The sequence below is a fragment of the Coenobita brevimanus genome, chromosome 57 (assembly GCF_032717465.1).
Source record: "Coenobita brevimanus isolate Jiangsu-jjx chromosome 57, ASM3271746v2, whole genome shotgun sequence".
In the NCBI taxonomy this organism is placed as follows: Eukaryota; Metazoa; Arthropoda; class Malacostraca; order Decapoda; family Coenobitidae; genus Coenobita; species Coenobita brevimanus.
In genome coordinates, this window is record NC_137010.1 from 29,184,598 (window position 1) to 29,201,115 (window position 16,518).

The 16,518-nt window shown below is 51.8% G+C and overlaps 1 protein-coding gene across 1 annotated transcript in view; it reads right to left on the reverse strand.

Annotated features, from left to right (window-relative positions):
- The window catches only part of LOC145402128 (jmjC domain-containing protein 8-like), a 144,747-nt gene extending 143,435 nt beyond the window's left edge, over positions 1 to 1,312 (reverse strand). Inside the window, exon 1 of the mRNA XM_080274243.1 lies at positions 1,245 to 1,312. Within this exon, the coding sequence (XP_080130369.1) occupies positions 1,245 to 1,247 (3 nt within the window). The 5' untranslated portion in view covers positions 1,248 to 1,312. The remainder of the gene's footprint in view (positions 1 to 1,244) is intronic.
- Positions 1,313 to 16,518: the final 15,206 nt, after the last annotated feature.

Genomic DNA, 16,518 nt, shown 5'->3' on the forward strand with positions numbered 1-16,518 from the left:
AAAATTATTTTGGATATTCCTATGTGTGTTTTGATGTCTAAATATGCCTGAATGACTGGAAAACACTGCCAAAGTAGGCAGAGGTACTGAACAAATAGGTTAGGTATAGGTTGGAGGGTATTACTATTGCACTTCTGGACAACACCTCCGATTGCTTTTTTATTCGGGACCCGGGAGCCAGTACTTACTTCGACTCAGCTTGAGGAAAGAGCCCTTGGTTAGGTTAGGTTAGTTTTTGGTTTGGTTATGTTAGGATTTCGCCTTCCAGAGAGATGTTACTCAGAATACAAATTTACCTTGTGTCAATGTTTATAACCAATCAGACCTGCAGTGACAGTAGAGATGGCAAAGAATGGTGGTGGCCGAGGGAAACATTTTGATGAGGAGGCTAAAGTACAATAGAAATTAAAATAGTACCACACAGGTTTGGGTCTTCCAAATTTCTTACTGGAATAGCCCACCATATATATCACAGGGTACCATAGTTAGTATTTAGCAGGCCACAAGTTATTATACTAGTTTTGGACATCTGGAGAATTTCAAATATTAGCCCTCCTAAATCATTAGTTCTCCATATCTGGAGTATCTCGAACCATTCAACACACAGTCAGAAATGAAAACAATAATCCCCCCAGTACTGGATGTAATAGAGCAAAAAGGCATGTCTGGGTAGTGGCAATATCCGGATAGTGAACAATATCCCCTAAATCATACCTAGACTCATACTCAATCTCCAACCGGTATAACTTTACAAGTAACCAACGTTACCGATTTTCATTATATTACGTCACTGAACTATTCCAACCAAGACTTACCTTTTAAGCCCAGTTTGAGTTGGGGGAGCTAATTTTGTAGGGGTCGTCATGTAGTGGCTTAGGTTAGGTTATCTCTCAGTAGCGGATGAATGTCGCGCCATATTGGCTGGTGCAGGCATTTGGACTCGGTCTATGTCAGGCCCTAGGTTAGGTTAGGTCAGGTCAGGTTAGGTTAGTTTGGGTTAGTTTAATGCAGATTAGTGTGTTTTCAATTAATTTTGATCTTGATTTGGGGGGATAAACCCACTTTTGGAAATCTTACTCAAAATTACAAAAGGGGGACTTTCCCACCAAAATGAAGGTCAAAACTAATTACAACACGGTATTTTGCATTGGAAACCATAAAAATAATAATAAACGAAAACGTTGGTTACTTCTAAAAATTTACCCCTATTTAGTTAAGGTTTGCATCACAGCTAATATCCTTACCATCCGCCGTCATCTTCCTGCCATTCTGCAAACACACACGCGACCAGTGAGCAAAAAATTGCAATCAAATATAAATATCCAAAGGCACTTATGCGTGAATATGCTGGAAAATTATGACTGACCATTCTGCAACATTTCAAGACTTCCGTTTCACTCAGTCAGCTGTTGACGGCAAGAGTCGTTGGCGAAATTGTTCATAACACCTCGTCCGTAGCTCCTAATCCGTGTATCAGCGGAGACTGGAAAACAAAAGTTCAGATAACCATCTTGTTTAAATTTTTTTTTTCTCTCTCAAGAGGTTTCAAACAATCTTAAGTTATTATGTTGACGAACAATCCACTAGTCACATGGTTCGGGACAATTCACCGTAAATACGATTCCCCGTCAGGACAATTCGCACCCAAGACGATCCACCATCGTTCTATAAATATACTTAATATTAAGCAATCAATACTCTAATAACTGATTTTCATGGAGAACTATGAAGGTCTGTGTTCATTCACTAGCACCAGCATAAGCATAAGCAGCGGCAGCAACATAAGCATAAGTGAAATACCACCACCGGGAAGACCAGTACCAAGGGAGGGCCACGGGGAGGCAAGGGAAGGGTCCAAGCCGGGCATACGCCCCCGCCACCAGAGCCCCTCTTCCCTTCAAAGGAGCCTGCGGGAAGCACGCCACCCTGCCGCACTATTCGCCGCATAAGCAGCGGCAGCAGCATAAGCATAAGTGAAATACTATACCACCACTGGGAAGACCAGTACCAAGGGGGGGGCATGGGAAGGGTCCAAGCCAAACGGGCATACGTCCCTGCCACCAGAGCCCCTCTTCCCTCCAAAGGAGCCCGTGGGAAGCACGCCACCCTGCCGCACTACTCTCGGGCCAGGCCAGCACTCGCCAGGATCGGGGTGGGACTTGTGCCTTAACAGTCCCAGGTAGAACCACAATGACGGCCACCATCCGTGTCAGGGAGAAGATGGCCACCATACGCTTCTCACCTACCACCCCCTGCAGAATGGCGGCGGCATCCACTGTACCCGCCGAGGGGGGAATGGCCACCGTCCAACCCTCATCTACTGCCTCTACACGGCACATGATTGCGGCGACGGCCACCATCCGCGCCGGGGAGAGAACGGCCACCATCTGACTCTCACCTGCTGTCCCAGGGTCAAGGGGAACCGTGGCAGTGCCCCCTGTGCTTGTTGGGGAGGGAACGGCCACCATCTGACCCTCGTCCGCTACCCGTGACGCCCCTCTAGGGTAACATCCCTTGCTCGCCTCACTTCTCCGGAGGCCGAGTGGGACACCCCTCTCGCTCTCCCGACAGAACCAGCCCCCCAGTGGAGTTGCAGCTGGAGAGGATCTGGAGTGGCTCCGTAGTGAGTCTGGGGCTATGCTCACTGCAGCCAGTGCCCCTACATCGCCCCTCGCTGTCGGACTACCAGAAGAGAAGCCACAGGCAGCCCCTGATGGCCTCTTGATCTGAGTGAGGCCGCAGCCCCCAGTCACCCTGGGATGTCCCCAGGACTCCAGGACAAGGCCTCCCCAGCCCCACCGACAAGACGCCCTCCTCCAGGAGCAGGCGTAGGAAAGTGCGCCTGCTCACCCTGTTCGGACCCAGTCCCGAAGGTGGGAGGGCCGACTTACCCACCGAGGCCCCACCAGGGAAAGGCCTCCCTCTACGCCGTCCAGCAGCCCACCTCGGATGACCCGGCCCCTGATGGTGGTCCTATACCTTCTGCAAGAGAGCACACCTGACGGGACCCTTCTCACACCTGGACAACACCTGTAGCTGCCCAGTCCTTGGTATCTCAACCCGGGTCCTCTGCCTCTCTGATAGTGTATTTGATCTATACAGTGCATTGTGTTTGACACTGTAAATCTTTGTGGCAATATACGTGTAAGGTTAGTTGACCTGAGTTTTTATACCCTGTTCCTCTAGTTGCATGTTCTAGACCCGGTCTTGAAGGGAACCCCAGACCAGTCGCTCATGCACAGAGAGCAAGGAATTGAGTTCTGAACATGTAGCATAATAATAAGCAGCAAAAGCAACAGAAGCATAATCATCATCATCATCATCAGCAGCAGCAGCAGCAGCAGCATAAGCATAAGCAGCAATAGCATAAGCAGCAGCAGCAGCATAAGCAGCAGCAGCAGCAGTAGCTGTAGCAGTAGTAGTAGTTGTTGTTGTTGTTGCTGTAGCAACCACTGCTACTAAAACAGCAACAACAACAACTACTACTACTGCTGCTGCTGCTGCTGCTATTACTACTACTGCTACCCCCATTTTCCACTTAAAAATACTGACGTTCCTGTAAACACATATAAGATTATAATTCCCTCTCCTCGTTAGTTCCTCTACAACCCGTTTCCGTTGTAATATTAATCCTTGTTAAAGTGTGACACAAAACTGAACGGAGTAAATGTCTTCTTATAATATTCTCTGAACTTTTATGTATGAAGGGCTTAGGGGTGAACAACTAAAACTAAAAAACAAAAAAAAGTTTTATTAAGGAGACAGATGGGCAGTGGTTAGGAAATACAGTAGTGGGTGACAGCATGATGTTGTCTAGTGGTTTATATGAAGGTGAGACTAGATAGGCATATGAAAACCCTTTAACTACAATAAAGTTTCTTTCTGTTATAATCTTGGTATCAGTATATAAAATATCCGCCGCCGCCAGACCACTCACCCCGCCACCCCATCACCAAGCCACCACCACACCACCAACCCAGGAAGACACCACGGCGGGGTTAGTGACCCAGGACAAGAGGGTCACCAGGACACCTTTGTCCAGAGCCCCTCTTCCCCGCAACTGTCATAACATCAGGTGAGCGGGAAGAGACAACGACCCTGCAGGCAGGCCAGCCTGCAGCAGGTTCGGGGTGGGGCTGATCCAGAGTCAGTCCCAGGCAACACCGCGGTACGGCCACCGAACGTACCGGGGAAGGAGCGGTCGCTGTACGCCCTTCAGTTGTTTCCCCCTGTGACACCGACATCATGGCCACCGTACGTGAAGGGGGAGGGAGTGGCCACCGTACGCCCCTTAGTCACAGCCACCTCTGGGGACGGCCTCAGGGTGTTAGTTATTGAACGCGCCCCGACTGGCAGAGAGAGGAATAGTGGAACCGCGATCACGGCCACCGTACGTGACGGGGAGGGAGTGGCCACCGTATGCCCCTCATCCACTATTACCTCCTACTACGGGAATAACGCCTCAGTTACTTCCCGAAGGGCAGGCAGGCCCACGGCTACGGCCTTAGTTCGTGGAAGGGTAAGTAGACCCTCGGCTACGGCCTCAGCACGTTCCGGAGAGGGCGCTGCCCCTGTGCACCCCTCTCCTGCCTTTTCCTCCTATGGGATTAACACCGCGTTCACGGCCACCGTACGTGACGGGGAAGGAGCGGCCACCGTACGCCCTTCAGTTACTTCCCAGCAGGTGGGCAGGCACACGGCTACGGCCTTAGTGCGTGAAAGGGTAAGTAGACCCTCGGCTACGGCCTTAGTGCGTGAAAGGGTAAGTAGACCCTCAGCTATGGCCTTAGTGCGTGAAAGGGTAAGTAGACCCTCGGCTACAGCCTCAGCACGCACCGGAGAGGGTGCTGCCCCTGTGCACCCCCCTCCTGCCTTTTCCTCCGGGAGCAGCACCGCTTTCACGGCCACCGTACGTGACGGGGAAGGAGCGGCCACTGTACGCCCTTCAGCTGCAAGCCCTAGGAGTCACGAAACCGCGTTCACGGCCTCCGTACGTGACAGGGAGGGAATGGCCACCGTACGCCCCTCATTCAAGACTCCGAAGGCTCTCCCGGAGCAGGAGGTCCCTTGCGCGGCTGACCCCTTTCCTCTCGGCTGCGTGGGACGCCCTTTGTCTCCCCACAGGAGCAATTCCCCGGAAGTGCTGGCGGAGTGGTGGCGTGGCCCAGTCCAAGCCCTACCACTTACCCCTGGGAGGTCCCTGTCCCTGACGAACACCTGACGGAGGCGACGCTGCAGTTCATCCCTGACGGTGCTTCTTCCTGTAGGCGGCCACAGTCCCCGGACTCCCAGGTCTGGCCAACAGTCCCCAGGCCCAGACAACCTAGGCTCCCTCTCTCCTCGGAGCCAGAGGCGCCAGGCCCACCTCCTGCAGCTGTTCGGCCCCAGTCCTGAGGGCCACCCCACAGGTCGAGGCCCCCAGACTGGAGGGCCACCCCACAGGTCGAGGTCCCCAGACCAGAGGGCCACCCCACAGGTCGAGGCCCCCAGACCGGAGGGCCACCCCACAGGTCGAGGCCCCCAGACCGGAGGGCCACCCCACAGGTCGAGGCCCCCAGACCGGAGGGCCTCCCTGCACCCCATCGGCGCAGCCCCAGTGCGAGGGCTGCCTCTCAGGTCGAGGCCCCCAGATCGGAGGGCCCCCCTGCACCCCAATGACGACTACCACCCGGGCAGTGACGCCCCTACGGACAGTGCGCTGCCCCCTTCAGGAGGGCTCCCCGTAGGGCCCCTCTCTCACGCCCAGGACGTGCAGCAGGTGATACCCAAAGAAAATATGGGTACGTAGAGACATTATTAAGGCTAACATAGTGAACAATCTACACAGTAGTGTACAGTGAGAAAGAACAGAATAAGGCCCGAATGATATATAAATGACTATAGACATATTCAATGCACAGTGACCCGATACCTGGCAGAACAGAAAAGACCATGTACAGGAGGGCGTAAAGAAAACGTGGGTTAGAGCAGGTGCGTGCGAGGTTCATCAGAAACTTGTGACCCAGTACTACTGTGCCTAAGTAACTCCTACGAGTGACGCGACCTGCATTCTACCCACTTATGGTAATATTCATTCCCTCCACTCCTGATCACGTCCTCCCCTAGAGAAACGAACTCAGTAAATAAAACGCCATCTCTGCCAAAGCATATTATTCAGGTACTGTAATATTAGTACTAAATATTCCTGTACAAGTGAAGAGTGACTTACTGTGTGTGCAATCTTACCCATTGTATTAACCCGCCCCATCCCGGCCACTTTTCGACCACTGGTACCCCCCAATCCCGGGCAATTTTCGACCTTTTTTTTTTTTGCTAAAACTTTCGCTTTTGGTGAGAAACATCGAAAATTCATAGAGAAATCGCTCACCTGAGGTTTAAAATACTCATTACAGGTAGGAGAGCCTCCTTACCTTACTGGGTTTTCTATCAGGCTGGCACCAAAGAAAACGAGTTCTATGGGAGGATAACTATTTCACACCACTCATAAACAGTATTTATTTATTTACTGTTACGAATTTATATGTAGTACAAGAGTATATTGGTTTTCAAGCAGTAATATAGGCATTATAAGCATTGTTTCACTCACTAATACCTGACGTTTGTTGCCACATTACCTGATCATCATTTCTAACTGTTTCTTCCTCTAATGCTATGTAAAGTTTGTCCTCCACATTGTCATTGATTGGGGAATCACTCTGGCCCTGAATTTCGTACCATGGCATGACATGGCTATACTGGCCAGGTCACTGATAACAGGTGAATTGCTGAGAAAAGGGCATGCAGGGGGGGGGGAGGAGGTCATGCTGGGTAAGGCATTGTCTCTGCCTGGCATCTTGTTGAGGAAGGTGTCCCGTGTATACGTACCAAAAATGACTCGCGAAAATTGAAAATTGTGGAAATTATGAATCTTGCAATTGCAGGACGTTGAAGTACGTCCTCGGGATTAGCTGTGACAAAACGTGAGGACGTGGAAGTACGTCCTCGGGACGGCGCGGGTTAAAGGCTAATTCTGTGTTTCCTGTCTTTACACATATCCAATATCTCTTTGTGTATATTGTCACGGTGTTAGAGTTAAGGTAATAGATGTGTTAAGGTGTACTGCCTGGTTTTTATGTCCTGTTCCTTTGTGGGTGCTTTACTTCCGGTCCGGAAAGAGGACTCCGCTCAGTAGCTGGTGTTCTTAGAACGAGAGGTCGGACTAAAAACATCCAGCATAACACTGGTGGCCAGCGGTGGTTCTGGATCCGAATAAAGCACGGAGGAACAATTAAAGGAAACTTGCACAATGGCAGCCAAACCTCACATCCAATTGCCAAAATTCAAACCGGAGCAATATGACATTGATGTATATTTGGATATGGTCAAACCCCTCCTAGACATCGGGCTCGACTCTGACAGAAAAAAGATAGCCGTCACTCTACCTAACCTGGGCAAAATAATCGCCACTGTCGCACCAAAAGTCGTCCCGGAATTAACATGGGATCAATTCGCCCACATTGTGAAACAGGCAGTGATGTCATCTCTGGGCACAGTTGTAGCCTTATCGCAACTGGATGCCCTCACATGACGGAAGCCTCGATGACACATTCATCCAGGCTAGGTGGCTTGTCACCGTTGCGTACCCAGGCACAGACGCAAAAACCCAGGAACAACTTATATTCCACAAACTCCTCAGGATCCTCCCCGGTTTCATTAAAGAACACTTTATGATACATGAACCAACAGGAGACCTGAATAAAGAAATCAATTTAATAAGGCACCTTCTAGCCATCCACTCCTCCCCCCAACGCATCGGCCAAATCAAGCAATTCCCCACGGATCTCATCGTCGTAAATCCGTGGGAATTTTCTCCTTGCTGCCCCGAGTGCCCAATCCACGACATCCGTGAGCAGCTAAAAGCTGCCCGGCGCAGCAAAACAACACAAGAGCGCCTACAAGCCACCCCACCATACGCCGATTGCCCCAAGCCTCAACGAATTAAAATAAGACGAGGAAGGCACAGAAGGCGCCCCCCCACATCACACCGTAATGACGGGGGCCACCTCACATCTCCCCCAGTCTACGACAGGGGGAAAAGTCATGTTTCCTTCTCCTCCCCTCTCACTATCTCTTCTATTTTGCCTTCCCCTATTCCTAACCTTCCCATCTCACACACCACTTTCTCCACCACTATCGCCCCCCCACTTCCTATTCCTCCCCAACACAAAGCCTGCCTCCCCAATCACAGGCCTCCTAGAACCCTTACCTCATCTTCCCCTAATCTACTTCCCAAAACCACCTCCTCCTATCTACTTCCTTCCACTGACCACCCCACACCACCCACCACCATCACTTCCCCACCAACACGGCCAACTCATTCGCCTTCCCTATCACACCCTCCTCCTCCTCACTCTCACCCGCCTCTCTTTCCGCGCTCACCTCCCCCACCCCACCCTCAACCTCACCATACTCACGAACCCCCTCCCCCATTTTACCTTCACCTGACCCTCCACTACATTCCTCCGATTCTGATCCTTCACCAACCTCACCTCCGCCTACATCTCCTATGGCTACCCCACCTCCTCCAACCCACCACTCCCAATCACCGCCCGCTACGTCCACCCCCAACACCGCACCACACCACCCAGCACCAACTCCCACCTTCACCACCACGGAAACAACCACCACCACAACTCCCAACCCACCACTCCCAATCACCGCCCGCTATGCCCACCCCCAACACCGCACCACACCACCCAGCACCAACTCCCACCTTCACCGCCACGGAAACAACCACCACCACCGTACCACCACAACTCCCACCACACCCCACCACGCACCGCCCCATGCAACACATCGCCCACCAACTCCCCACGGGCACCAACCCCACCTGCCACCCACTCCACCCATTCATCCACTCCTGGCCACCTATTACCCACCGACCATGCCCACTACACAATACACCCCACACCACCACCAACAACCGCCCACAACCATGACGGGAAGCCCACGCCATCACGAGCCCAACCACCATCACCACCTACGCCCACCCTCTCCACCACGACCACCAGATCAGGACGCCTCTCCCGCCCACCATCTAGATACACCCCCCGCACCTTCATCTCCTCCCCATCCTGCTCCCCATTTCCCAACACATGCCACCCACACCCCAAACACCACCCCCATCACCCTCCCCCTCCATCAAGCAACATGGAAACTCCCCAATTCACCACCAGAGATGAAGATTGAGAGGGTACTATGGCAACCTCACAACCGCCCCCATGTCAGGATCAGGGCAACATACTAGCTTCTCTGTCTCCTATGCCAGACCAACCACCCATCCTCTCTCCGGCTCACTCTCAACCACCACCGAGAGCCAAACCCCACCACCCTCCAGTGGATCAACCTCCTACGACACCTCAACCCGGCCCACCAGACATCCACCACCACAGCATACCACCTCCAGTCACGGGGCCGTGACTTTTTCGACACGGAGGGTGGTAAAATACCCGCCGCCACCAGACCACTCACCCCGCCACCCCCCACCCTAACACCAAGCCACCACCACACCACCAACCCAGGAAGACATCACGGCGGGGTTAGTGACCCAGGACAAGAGGGTCACCAGGACACCTTTGTCCAGAGCCCCTCTTCCCCGCAACTGTCACAACATCAGGTGAGCGGGAAGAGACAACGACCCTGCAGGCGGGCCAGCCTGCAGCAGGTTCGGGGTGGGGCTGATCCAGAGTCAGTCCCAGGCAACACCGCGGTACGGCCACCGAACGTACCGGGGAAGGAGCAGTCGCTGTACGCCCTTCAGTTGTTTCCCCGTGACACCGACATCACGGCCACCGTACGTGAAGGGGGAGGGAGTGGCCACAAACGCCCCTCAGTCACAGCCACCTCTGGGGACGGCCTCGGGGTGTTAGTTATTGAACGCGCCCCGACTGGCAGAGAGAGGAATAGTGGAACCGCGATCACGGCCACCGTATGTGACGGGGAGGGAGTGGCCACCGTATGCCCCTCATCCACTATTACCTCCTACTACGGGAGTAATACCTCAGTTGCTTCCCGAAGGGCAGGTAGGCCCACGGCTACGGCCTTAGTTTGTGGAAGGGTAAGTAGACCCTCGGCTACGGCCTCAGCACGTTCCGGAGAGGGCGCTGCCCCTGTGCACCCCTCTCCTGCCTTTTCCTCCTATGGGATTAACACCGCGTTCACTGCTACCGTACGTGATGGGGAAGGAGCGGCCACAGTATGCCCTTCAGTTACTTCCCAGCAGGTGGGCAGGCACATGGCTATGGCCTTAGTGCATGAAAGGGTAAGTAGACCCTTGGCTACGGCCTCAGCATGCACCGGAGAGGGCGCTGCCCCTGTGCACCCCCCTCCTGCCTTTTCCTCCTTCGGGAGCAACCCCGCGTTCATGGCCACCGTACGTGACGGGGAAGGAGCGGCCACTGTATGCCCTTCAGCTGCGAGCCCTAGGAGTCACGAAACCGCGTTCACGGCCACTGTACGTGACGGGGAGGGAGTGGCCACCGTACGCCCCTCATTCGTGACTCCGAAGGCTCTCCCGGAGCAGGAGGTCCCTTGCGCGGCCGACCCCTTTCCTCTCGGCTGCGTGGGACGCCCTTTGTCTCCCCACAGGAGCAATTCCCCGGAAGTGCTGGCGGAGTGGTGGCGTGGCCCAGTCCAAGCCCTACCACTTACCCCTGGGAGGTCCCTGTCCCTGACGGACACCTGACGGAGGCGACGCTGCAGTTCACCCCTGACGGTGCTTCTTCCTGTAGGCGGCCGCAGTCCCCGGACTCCCAGGTCTGGCCAACAGTCCCCAGGCCCAGACAACCCAGGCTCCCTCTCTCCCGGAGCCAGAGGCGCCAGGCCCGCCTCCTGCAGCTGTTCGACCCCAGTCCCGAGGGCCACCCCACAGGTTGAGGCCCCCAGACCGGAGGGCCTCCCTGCACCCCATCGGCGTGGCCCCAGTGCAAGGGCCGCCTCTCAGGTTGAGGCCCCCAGATCGGAGGGCCGCCCTGCACCCCAACGACGACTACCACCCGGGCAGTGACGCCCCTACGGACAGTGCGCTGCCCCCTTCAGGAGGGCTCCCCGTAGGGCCCCTCTCTCACGCCCAGGACGCGCAGCAGGTGATACCCAAAGAAAATACGGGTACGTAGTGACATTATTAAGGCTAACATAGTGAACAATATACACAGTAGTGTACAGTGAGAAAGAACAGAATAAGGCCCGAATGATATATAAATGATTATAGACATATTCAATGCACAGTGACCCGATACCTGGCAGAACAGAAAAGACCATATACAGGAGGGCGTAAAGAAAACGTGGGTTAGAGCAAGTGCGTGCGAGGTTCATCAGAAACTTGTGACCCAGTACTACTGTGCCTACGTAACTCCCACGAGTGACGCGACCTGCATTCTACCCACTTATGGTAATAATCATTCCCTCCACTCCTGATCACGTCCTCCCCTAGCGAAACGAACTCAGTAAATAAAACGCCATCTCTGCCAAAGCATATTATTCAGGTACTGTAATATTAGTACTAAATATTCCTGTACAAGTGAAAAGTGACTTACTGTGTAATCTTACCCACTGTATTAAAGGCTAATTCTGTGTTTCCTGTCTTTACACATATCCAATATCTCTTTGTGTATATTGTCACGGTGTTAGAGTTAAGGTAATAGATGTGTTAAGGTGTACTGCCTGGTTTTTATGTCCTGTTCCTTTGTGGGTGCTTTACTTCCGGTCCGGAAAGAGGACCCCGCTCAGTAGTTGGTGTTCTTAGAACGAGAGGTCGGACTAAAAACATCCAGCATAACAGTATACGGTATAACTAAATAGGAAACACCTTTCGAAATTAAGAGTTAAGTTTCAGCCATCGCTATACTCTTTAATACTGAAAAATTTAATCTTGCCTACGGTGAGTGAGGCTGTTTGCAAGAGAAAAAACTCAAACCAATTTTCAAATAGATAAACTGCGATTTAGTTAGATATATTGAAACTTGTTTGGCAATGGAGTAGTGGGCAAATGGAATAAGCTACCTATTGATTGTACTTGTTGTCCCTTCCACTAACAGTTTTAAGTACAGACTACATAAGCATATAGCATGACTAGTTTCAATACGATATCCCCTTCTCCCTTTTTGCACTCTAAAATTTCCACACCAGCAGTTTTTCAATACTGTTTGGTATTTCTTCTCATTATTTCCTGCTGGTTTTGGCTGGTGGCTTTGGTGGGTGGGGAAAGTCTTCTTTGCTATCCTTGTCTTATTCCAATAGTTTAGTCATACTCTTGTAGGAGCTGCCCAGCATGGGCCAACTGGCCAACTGCAGTTATCCTCTTCTTATCTATCTATATACCTAGGCTGCTTCCTCCCCCCTCCAAAAGGGGGACAGCCGAGAAAGGACGACACACTCCCAATTTACTCATCCACGTATGTTAACCATATGGAAGGGGTCAGAGGGGAACATAAAATTCTCCCAGCCACCACTTAATACAGGACAAGTACTACTTTTTTCAAACTTTCAAATTGGTAATGATCCCTAAATCTATAGATCTCACTGGTTCACTTTATATATATATATATATATATATATATATATTGAAATACCCACCCCAAGGGGAAGCACGCCTCCCCGCCGCACTACTCAGCGGTTCCCAACCTGGGAGCCATGGCCCCCAAGGGGGCCATGGGAAATTGGCTGGGGGGCCATGGGCCTTATTGATAATATAAGATATTATAAGGTATTTGGTCTGGATAAAATCTGACAGAAATCAAGTATGAAATATACCTTACTGTGCTAGTTTAGCATTAAGTATATTGGGGTAATTACTGTTTTGTGCACAATATCAAATATTAAAAATATATAAATATACGATCTGAGTTATATAGGGGCCATGGAGCTTCTCATAATTTTCTCGGGGGGCCACAGGACCAAAAAGGTTGGGAACCACTGTGAGTCTAGCCAGACCAACACTCACCAGGATCAGGGTGGGACTTGTTTTCACACAGTCCCCAGTAGTACGGTGGCAACGCCCACCGTGCTTGCCCGGGAGAGAACGTCCACCATACTTCCCTCACCTACAAAACCCAAGCAGGACCACGACGATGCCCACCATGCCCGTCGGGAAAGGAACGTCCACTGTACTTCTCTCATCTGCAGCCCCCACCGGGAGCAGGACCGCGACAACGCCCATCGTGCTTGTTGGGGAAAGGACAGTACCCTCGCGTCCAACACGGTAATATTGTCATGCATGGGTCCCATGTTGGACCAAAAACGTGTTGGACAAACAATAGAGCTTATGAGGAAAAATGAATTATGTCAGCAACCCTAGGAAAAGTCACCCTAAATACCTACCATATACCTATACATATAATGGTACTATTGTAATTATAATAAATGGTACTGTGCTATGAATGATAACTAACCTTTTAGGATAGTGTTGGTGGGCTTGCTGGGAATGGAAGGTGGTATCCAAGGTTGTAGGTAGTCCTACTGGGTCCCCGGAGGATGGCTGCTGGCGTCACTAGCGGGTAATGGCTGCTGCTCCTCCTCAACCTCCCTCATAAATCCTTCGAAATCACAATTAGAATCACTATCTTCGTCCACAGCCATGGAAGGTCCTGCTTCTGCCTGTCCTAGCACTCTGTAAGCCTTCACTGCTGCCAGGATCTTGTCTTGGTTTTTTATTATGGTCCTCACGTTGGCTTCATTCATGTCGTAGGCCTTGGTAATGTCAACTTTCCTCTCCCCTTTCTTCTTCCTCTCGATGCTTTCTAGCTTGGTGGCCTGAGGGAGGTGCCGACACTTCTTGGGGTTCTCAGAAGGCTTCCTAGGCATTGTGAGCAGGGTAAAATGCAGTAACAAGGGCAGAAAATGGAGCAAGAAAAAAGCACCTTCCAATGCGAATTATGCAACTGAGTGGCGCTGTGGCGGGAGAAATTTAAACAAAACATCACGTGATACCAGAAGCGTTTTTAATTGGGCGGCATCACGATCACGTCACGACAGCGGGTGGGGAAGGCTACTTGATCAGAAGTTTTCATTGGCTATCATCATCATGGGAATGTCCAGTATGACCGTGTTGGACCGGGGGTGATGGTGCTAGAGGTGAACTCTGCGGATTTCACCCACTTCTTGGAGCTCTGTGCGTGTTATGCTAACACACTCGTGTTGCAGTAATTAAATCGTATTAAATAATACTAATTATTTGCTCTCTGTGCTGGACTAACACATGTTGGATGTGAGGGTACTGGACATCCACTGTACTCCTCTCACTTGCCTTCCCGGGGCAAAGCACAACCGAGGCAGTACCCACCTTGCCCCGTCGAGAAGGGAACGTCCACCATACTTCCCTTGTCTGCAGCCCCCACTGGGAGCAGGATTGCGAGAACGCCCACTGTGCTTGTCAGGGAGAGGACGTCCACCATACTCCTCTCACCTGCAATCCCAGGGACTAGTAAATCCGCGGCAGTGCCCACCGTGGCCATCGGGGAGGGAACGTCCACCATACAGTACTTCCCTCGTCTGCTACCCCTGCGGCTCCCTTCGAGGGCAATGCCCCTTGCTCGCCTCACTCCTCCAGAGGCCGACTGGGACGCCCCTCTCGCTCCCCCCACACCCCAAGGGGCAGAGCTCGCTCCCAGCGGAGCCCCTGTTGGAGAGTGTCTGGAGTGGCTCTATCATGAGTCTGGGAATGTGCTCACTACAGCCAGCACCACGACGTCACCAGTCGCTGCTGGACTCCATGAGGAAGAGACACCGCAGGCAGCCCCTGACATTCTCTCGACGCTGGCGAGATTGCAGTTCCCAGCCGTCAAAGGATGCACCCAGGACTCCTGGCTGGAAGCTACCCAGACCAACCGGTGAGCCACCCTCCACCTCAAAGAGCAGGCGCAGAGCAGCGCGCCTGCTAACCCTGTTTGGCCCAAGTCCCGAGGGCTGCCACACACACCGATGCCCCACCAGAGAAATGCCTCTCTCTACGCTGCCCCACAGCCCACACCAGACGATCCAGCACATGACAAGGGACCTGCGCCTCTCTCGAGAGCGCACACCTAAAGGGACACTTCCCACGTCTGGGTGACACCTGCAACTACCTGGTCCCCTGTGGTCCAACTCCTATCCTTATTTACTGATATTGCATTTGTCCTGTGTTATTGTACTGTGTCCTGCGTTTGTATCTTTTTGTGGTAATATACGTGTAAGATTGGCTAGCCTGCGTTTGAGCCCTGTTCCTTTGGTTGCATGCTCTAGGACCGGTCTTGGAAAGGACCCAAGTCAGTTACTCGTACTCAGAGGGCAAGAAGTTGAGCTTTAACCCCTAAAGCGCGGCTGTCGACAGCCGACACCCCCCGCGTGGCGGGGTTGTATTGTGGTCTGAGTACCTGTAGGAAAATATTTGCCAAAAATCAGAGATTAACCCTAGAACATTATAATTTTTATGGCAGATAGTACTAACATTCAGCTTTCTCCAGAAACAGGTGTTGAGCCTTTGTGGACTACCCAAGGACTCGTGGAGACTTGCAAAGTTGGGAACCAAAATCTTCACTTTCACACCTCCAGCAACCCGGTTTCCCCTCTACCACAGCCTCATTCTGTCACAGTAAACTTTATACTACAATGTAAAGGTAGTTTGGAATCTGTATTTGTACAATAAGCACTGAAAATAAGGCTAAAATCAACAAAGCGTATGGCCGACATGCAACGCGGCGGCGGTCTTCTCGTCACTCAACAATTATTTCCATTTTCACAGCTAAAAACACGTATACTACATTATTTTCAATCATATTACTTCCCAAAAGATCACTGCGTCGCACTTTTTATTCTGCCTTACGCCCGTCACTTTATTCTCATTCCTGTTGGCCACTCGCACTGACTCAGCAGAGCTAGAACTTGCCATCATGTCACTTTGAAAGCCCGCGGTAAACTGATGCTAAACAGGGGCAAACCGCGCGAAAAAAAAGCTAGTGTGACAACTGGGGAAACAAGCTGCTTGTGAGAGGAGAGTGTAGATTTCCAGTTCTGAGCAGTCAGAGCGCTGCCATATATCACAGCCAGACTGGCCGAGCCATGGTGGTGGGGGGAGGGGGGAAAAAAACGCGATACTTGGCAACAACGGAGGTCAGTAGTACAAAGGTAAAGTATGCTAACTGTAGCTAAAAGGTCGTGGTACTGATAGACAATACCAGCTGGAACATCCTTGCCCGCGTTTATTCAAAATTAACTCGAATCACAAACGCGACGATCTGCCGTTATGTCCTTTTTGGCGAGCGTCACAAACGCAACGACCCGCGCTTCAGGGGTTAAGTACACAGCTTGGACGTTGTTGGAAGGACACAAGTCAAGAGTGAGAGCAGTGGAAATGAGTTATTTAAGAGGAGCCTGTGGAGTCGCATGGAGAGATAGGCTGACGAATGAGGATATAAAGAAGCGTTGTGGTGTGGATGTGGATGTGATAGGAAGCGTTATGAGGAACACACTGAGGTGGTTTGGCCATGTGGAGAGGATGGAGGGTGA